We start from the raw sequence: 7,975 nt of genomic DNA, 5'->3' as shown, positions 1-7,975 counted from the left end.
TTGACAACTGATATTACTCGCATTTTTTTTTTCTTAGATTGTTGCATCTTTTTAGACACTTTTCCATTGAAACTTACTATAATTATATCAATTTTTTTTGGCCAGTTTTTGCGTTTTTTGTAATATAAATTATTTGTTTAATACTTTTTTTTTTTTGGTTCAGTTACCCAGTCATTAACAGTATTTTTTTCAGCTTTTATATATATAAAATTTTCCCTTTTGTGCAAGTAGTTTTTTTTTTATATTACCTCTTGGTTTCATACTTTCATGATGATACAGGATGATTTTTTATTTTATTGTTTTTATTCAGTTAAATTTTTAAGAATGAAATAAAAAATAAAAAATGAAATATTATTAATTTATTTGTTTATTCAGTTAAATTTTTAAGAATGAAAAAGAATGAAATAAAAAATTATTAAGTTAAATTGTTTATTTAAAAATGAAATTTTAAATCGGTTTTTTGTCCTTTTCTTAAGCTGTTAAACAAATTAAAGGGTTATTCCGTTTGAATATTTTTTAGTTTAATTTAGCAGTTTATCATTTATGTGAAAGTTTATTTTTCTATATATACTCTTCAGTTCTTACACATACATAGTTGATTTGGACATTAGGATCATGCATATAAAAAAATAAGGTTTGAAAACAAAAAACTTCTAAATATGAATAGGTTTTTATTCTCCTATACAAATAATGTGTATAATTGACAGATAGATCCGGTAGCACATTGATCACCGAATCCACAAAGTATTTTATGTTTGCCCTTACTGAATAATGGAAACATTATTAAACCGCTTTTCATGTATTATATATACACATTTTCACAAGTCAAAAAATCATTCGTCGTCTAAGTCTTGAATAAGCAGTTTCATCTATTTAAGAAGACATACAAAAAAATATCTATAACTCGAGGAACTTCAGAATGTGACATAAATCTGGGAAAGGTCCTAATAATATCACAAATATACAGCACGTGAAAAAATAATTAATGGAATTTATCCATCAAAAATATATAATTAGGTTACAAATTATCTGAATGTTTTTCATATTCCTAAACTCAAAATACAAAGGTACACTTTTGTGATAGCCAATAAAATTAAACAGTAAAAATTAATTCAATGTTCTTTTTTGTAAACAAACAAGTTCAAATTCTTTTCAAACTAAATTACAGAAAATTAGAATGGCACAGCAGAGAACTACAGTAGATGAAATGACTCAACCTCTCTCTCTCTTGAGCGCGCACTTACAAAACAGTTATGGAAATAAAAAAGAATATTTGCAGACTAGTATCTTAAGGGTTTCATTAAGCAGCCCACACAAGCGGGTATACTATTTAATGTCTGAGAAAAGTCACACCATCTATACTAGTCATAACTTTGACATACAAAAGAAATTACAAACCTAACTCCCGGACAAAGCTTGCACATTATAATATAATGTTATTTACCATTCCCATATAAAGTAATACATTCGTTATTTCCTGACATTAGCAATACACTTAACAGCAGCAAGAAGAATTTTAAAAAACTCATCTCCCCAATATGAGGAAAAAAAACATAAGTTGTGTGTTCCCATATAAGCTGCTTTCTCTAAAGGGGCAGGGCTTAAGTAAGTATACAATGTTTATCACATGCCCTTCTCCTGCGTTTAAGTTAAAGACAATAAACATTAATACTAAAAGCGTGACTTCTTTCAATTCAAACTTCCTACTAGGCCAGGATTTCACAGGCACATTTGGGGGGAAATATTATGGTGAGGGAGCAAGGCTATTTGTCATCCTTTCAACCTTTCTTCCAAACTTAAAATTACTTATGATTTCAAGCAATTTGCAATAACGAAAAAATTGAATTATCAGCACCGTGCACAAATTAAAACCCCCATACTTCATTAATGGGCCTTTCGTCTATTTGGCTACTATCGTACAATGCCAACTCTTCCATACATCCCATAGAATGGAAAAAAATAAAACTAACTCATTCTCATTCCACATATTCTCTATTTGACCATCTATCACCCTTACTGGTTAACAAGACCTAAATTACAGCTCTTGTGTCTTCATTGAATCACTGCAAATAAACTACAGTTTGCCTATTTACAAGATTCATCATTCCTTAGCTGCTAATCGGTCCCATGCCAGCATCGAGACCTTGTTATTTAAAAGATGGTCCATGACTCTTAATATATAGATATATATTATCTGTGCTTTCCCATTCTTATCCAACTACAACTTAGGCTAACTATCTACCTGAGAGTTCTGGCCTTTTACACACGTCAATTATACATGGCAACCCTTTTATACCAATAACATTTTTCATTTACTGAAAAGCTTTGTTTCATTCATGGAACATAAGCGGAAAAAAATACATAAATGTGCATGAGTAATTGTGTGAAAATTCAAGCTATAGCGAGCATAGAGGAGATGGTGGGTGGGGTGTAAAAAGACATGGTTCACGGCGTTATATATATAATCTTAAGTCATAAATTTCAAAAACCCTCCTTAAGAAAAAGGGGATTCTAGGAGAAGGATTCACTCGTCTCCTTGTAATACATTTCAGCACCGCATTGAATCACCACCACTCTTCTACACTCGCCAACAAGCCTTTTTTAACCCTTTGGAAAAAATAATTTCCCTTCAGAAAGAATCCAAATATTTCCTCAAAAAAATAAATCGTTCCCATTTGAAGGCCAACAAATGTGTGAACACACTTCTTGTTACAGTCTAACAGATCTACTTAAAAAATAAGACAAATTCAAAAGATAAACCCTAATTCGATCGTCTCAACGACGATGGAAAAAAAATTAATATATTCATATATATATTATAATGGTAATTGATAATGTGACTATGAGTGAGGGTGGAAGATGATGTGGGGGGGGGGGGGGGTATTTTAATAATTATATTAATGAAAACGTTTGCACGTGGAAGGAGTACGAGAGTTCCCGCCAGGGCAAATCCGACAACCATTCCACATGATAGCGGCCTTTTTTTTCATAAATATTTTAAGAATATGACGCAATAGCTGCAGCTGCCTCCCACACAGGGAATGCGGCTGCCGCTAGGTTTTGTAAACAGCAAGTTCCTTAGGAAAAAAACCTGCTGTTACTGTATATGTGAATACATTTTTCTGAATATGTTTTTTTAGATTGTATTGGTTGTATCCCTACGTCATTCAGGTGTTTGAGCTGTGGTGGGGTTGCTGCAGCTGCTGTAGGGCTTCCTGTGTGGCGTACTGACGTAGAACTGTGTTCTCGTACTCCAACTGGTTGATGCGCTCCATCAGCTCGGAGATTTTCTCCTTGAGGACCTCAACCTCCTCCCGGACTGCGAACATCAAGTGAGACTTGACCAAATCCTGCCGAAGAAGAAGATTGAAAAAAGAGTTAGCCATGTACAAGGTTAGGAAACGACAATCTTTAATAAAAAAAAAATAAATAGATATTTCTCATTTACACTTAAGTAGCAATGTCAGCATTTAAAAATAAACTATATAATTCTATAGTAAAAACTAAGAACTAATATATATATATATATATATATATATATATATATATATATATATATATATATATATATATATTATATATGAGTGTGTGCCCCCCCCCCCCTCTGGTATCTTCAAGTTGTGGAGTTTATTGGCAGTTCTACAAAGGGGAGTTTATTTCCATCAACAGCCTGCCCTGCCAATTTCATTCTACCCGCTTCCCATAGACAAATAAATGTAAAATCGTAAACATATTATTATAGATATTCATTTGATAATATACAACCTTCCACAAGCTAAAGTGGAAAAAAAAGATCGAGCAATGTATAAATCCATCACAAACCATTAAATTCCTAATTACCTTAATAGTTTGAACCCTTACGAATGCAGAAATAAAATCCTATTATTGGGATATACATTCAAGACCCAATATGAAACCGATGACTTTGGCTCGATTATTGCTAACGCATGTATTTACTAGGGCTTTGAGTTAGAGGAAGGGATCTGTTTTCCCAATAGCACTTGAGAGACTTCAGATACTGTGTTAGGCAGAAACAAACATACCTAGATACAGACTAATTCCATTTTCCTTAACCGCAATGAAATATATCTGGCCCGATTTCGGAATTTTCTTTTTAAATGAAAACGATCTCAGTTTGGATTAGGTTTATATAAATATGAAACTTTCCCAGATAAACGAAAAAAATAAATCTTCCCATTGTATATCTGAGTAAACTAGATAAATCCTTTCCCCATACACATGAATAAAGTAAAAGTAAATTAGAACAGAAGAGAAAGCAGTTTTTAAGGGTTGAGAATAAAGAAAATATTTTCCTTAGCAACTTACAAAATCAGGTACGAAGAAGAGGAACTGTTCGTCTGTTAATCTGACGTCGTAGACGAAACTATTTTTTCTATTTCTATTGGTCTTTGAGGAAGGTTTTTTGAACGCGTGAGAAGACGACGCCGACGTCGTTGAGGTGCCGGAGGGATTTGCATTCATGTCAGAGAAGGTTGGGGTGTGCGTGGGTGTACTTTTAGGCGTGGTCATGGGAGACTCTGGAGGGGATAACGACTGCGGGGGCGTGTATTCCTCTGTGGAATATCTGGAGTATTGGCTATCGGCGTATTCTGTCGGTGCATATTCATGCCTGGAGTAATTTGATTCTGAACAGCTGGACAACGATGAGAAAGTTGGGGTTCGGGACATTTCTTGAGTGGGCGTAGCGGGTGGTGTTATGGGCACGCCGCCGTCCATTCCCGCGGACGCATGCGGGTATCCGCAATGAAGAGCGTCCATCTGCATGGCTATGGGCGCCGTGCTGGCGGTGTTTGGGCACAAGTCGAGCAGTTTGGCGACTGAAAGCTCCGCACCGAAGCGGGAGCAAATACAGGGCACGTAAGATGCTCTGGTAATAAAGCACTAAGATCACACAACCTCGCACAGAGACACAAGGCACTTGGCGATTGTTAAATTCACTCTTTCACTAAAAGTAACTTCTATAAAATGCCGTAATATTTGATGAGTGGAGAGCGGTAGGTTCCACGTCAACTGAAGACAAGGACAGTTCACTAGGATAATAATAATCCAATGAAGTGATAAGTCCGTAGAGTTATATAGTTAAAACTCTTCTCTCTGGTCGTGTTAAGATTGCAAGGTTTAGGTGTTTGCAACGCGATGGTTGGGACTGTACTGGCAGTGAGCTGAGCCAGTCCGCCTTATAAGAACCAGACGTACACACGCACACCCTAACACGCCCAGCCACTCCAGCCGGCCACTTAGCTCTTCTCCAGATGTACGAACGTACACACACACACCCACAAACTTGCACATACACCACACACGTCATCTCTACTAGCTGGCAACATGCCCAGCGTGATTGCGCGCACATACATACATACACACACACACACCTGTACATCTCCCGTTTCCTAGTTTTCTGCGAACAGCATTATACAGTCGTAGTGGTAGTAATCCCCCTTCGTCCAACAGTGACACCATTTTACTTAACGTTTCAGCGAATACGTAACCCAAGATCCATTTAATTCTACATTTACATTGCTAGTCCAGTTCCCTCCGGTTCTCAGCAGCATAATATATATAATAAAATTATCAGCATTCCATGGAACTTCTTCCCGACTTCAAGAAATGATAAGGTGTGACTAGTAAGACGCTTTTGTCATCTACTCATATTTACGACATACCTATAGAAATTACCTATGACTATATCATTTACATGGTATATTTTGATATTTACGCGGTAGACAATTGCCTTTTATATAATTTACATGCTACTTTTGATAATTTACCGGGGTAGTTTTCCTTTTCGAAGATAGAAGAGACATTTCTTGCTCAGGCATAATCCGCTCGCTTCTATGAACGAGCGGATCTCTCGATCAACTGAAAGAGTACATGTGACCTACATTCACAGACCAGCTACAAATATTCCGTCACTCAATCCATTCTTCTACACAACAAAGAAATGGTATCCTGCCTTCCCACATTTTCTTTATACCCTATACATAAAATAACAGACTATCGACTAGTTTGTTCCTAAAGAAAAAGCGGAAGACTCGAGCCGCCTTGATAATGTACAAACGCCAACAATACTTTTTTTTTTTTTAACTTACTGAACTTAACATAAAACTACGAATCAAACATGGACACCGCCCTTCGCAAACAACATATAAGACTCCAAACAAATATTTTGAAGAAAAAGATTATTTTAAAAAAATGTAATCTGGGTTTGAGTTTTCAATCTTCGCGATCTCTTACAACAAACAATAGTATATTCTGTTCTATTTCTTCGTTATTCTTCCTGTCAGAGGACATTTTGAAGTGTCACAAGACATGAACGTAATATGCCCACAGCAACAATCTACGAAAGTAGATTTTAAATACGACTCGCCGTCGTGAGAAAGCCATAAAAACGGTACATTGAATAATCAAAGCGTGGACAGACGAAATACAAGATTTTATTTCAATGGAAGTCATAACAAGTTCGTGTCTCAGCACAGATAAGTTTTCAAAGCTAAAAGAGCTGCCATCCCCACCTTGAAGCATCAACATTGGGTACTTCCATTCAACCTTATAGTTCAACATATTACTTCTGCCGTGTTGGGTGACTCCGTAGTCCTTTTTACTAATGTTATCACAGGAGTTGGATAAACCTAAGTATCACTGAATATTGAAGCAACGTTAAACGGATTTCTTCATTTCGCATAGTTTAGTTAAGTGACAACGCACTTGAAAATAGCCTATAAAAAAGAAACCGTCTAACCAAAGCGTTAATGGGAAAAATGAAAAGTGATTTGAACAGATTTGATTTATATCAACAATTAAACCGTCTAATATGAGACGAAAATTGTAAGGATATGAATCAAATTATTCGAAAACAAGATGTTCTGATTACCTACAACTAGGTTGTAGTAGCAAGATAAGTTAAACAGAATAATTAGTTTGCAGGAAATTACACCCACGTTAATAAGAACATATGGAAAGGAGTGAGAAGAGAGGAAGAAAAGTGGCAGAAGTAGGGATGGGAGGAGAGGTTATGGAGGGACTGAGGTAAGGGAGGGAGAAGAGGGAGGGGGGTAAGGAGTAAATTTGAGGAGACTACTGACGTCACAAGTCTGGGCATTGCTGGGCAGACTGCAGGTCGCCCGATTCGTTTCTAGAGACGCTGAAACGAATGAATTCGCTCCCAAAAACAAATTTCATCCTCACGATAATGGAACTAACATTAGCATTATTTAATGCGAGGTGTTATCAATATTTTCTAATTATACATATCTTTCTAACCATGCTATTTTCCTTGTTGGAGCCCTTGGGCTTATAGCATCATGCTTTTCCAACTAGGGTTGTAGCTTCACAAGCAATAATAATAATTGGTAATTTGTACACGTGAAAGCACAACTTCCAACCTCCCTCCTCCTTATAACGTAAACATCCACTAAACCATCATCTACAATAAGTAGGTCAAGCCAAGACAGTAAGAGTTTGCTCTCATCTACAGAAATAGACACTGTCCCCTTAAGCTCTCAAGCGCCCTCTAGCGCACGCACAACCGCCAGTTATATGTGTAGTACATATTATTATCAAATGCTAAGCTACAACCTTAGTTGGAAAAGCAGGATGCTATAAGCCCAGGGGCTCCAACAGGGAAAATAGCCCAGTGAGGAAAGGAAATAAGGAAAAATAAAATATTTTAAGAATAGTAACATGAAAATGAATATTTCCTATATAAACTTTAAAAACTATAACAAAACAAGAGGAAGAGAAACTAGATACAACAGTGTGCCCGGGTGTACCCTCAAACATTTCAAAACTGATGTTGTAATTCAAGGCACCCCAATTTAACTGGCCATATTAAAGTGTACTTAAATGTAAAATATATACGATAGTATTTAGAATCTATCACGCTTTATCACAAGATACAAACACCAACTCTAATTCAAGACCCTGGCGACGAGCTGTCTCCCGGAGAGATTACACA

General features: G+C 36.2%; 1 protein-coding gene across 1 annotated transcript; it reads right to left on the bottom strand.

The window, feature by feature from the left end:
• Positions 1-651: 651 nt before the first annotated feature.
• LOC137623321 (TSC22 domain family protein 2-like) lies at positions 652-5,192 on the bottom strand. Its single transcript, XM_068354123.1, has 2 exons — positions 4,327-5,192; positions 652-3,350 (listed from the first exon to the last, which is right to left on the bottom strand). Exons 1-2 carry the CDS (start codon positions 4,783-4,785, stop codon positions 3,168-3,170), a joined length of 642 nt encoding a protein of 213 aa, XP_068210224.1. The 5' UTR covers positions 4,786-5,192; the 3' UTR covers positions 652-3,167.
• Between the last annotated feature and the right edge of the window lie 2,783 nt (positions 5,193-7,975).

This window comes from Palaemon carinicauda, chromosome 30 (assembly GCF_036898095.1).
Source record: "Palaemon carinicauda isolate YSFRI2023 chromosome 30, ASM3689809v2, whole genome shotgun sequence".
In the NCBI taxonomy this organism is placed as follows: domain Eukaryota; kingdom Metazoa; phylum Arthropoda; class Malacostraca; order Decapoda; family Palaemonidae; genus Palaemon; species Palaemon carinicauda.
This window is presented reverse-complemented; position numbering and strand designations above follow the sequence as displayed.

Coding starts and splice junctions, on each gene's coding strand:
- LOC137623321 (XM_068354123.1), bottom strand. CDS start 4,785: ATGCAGATGGACGCTCTTCATTGCGGATACCCGCATGCGTCCGCGGGA. Junction 3,351..4,326: donor TCTTCTTCGTACCTGATTTT/GTAAGTTGCTAA, acceptor CTTCTTCGGCAG/GATTTGGTCAAGTCTCACTT.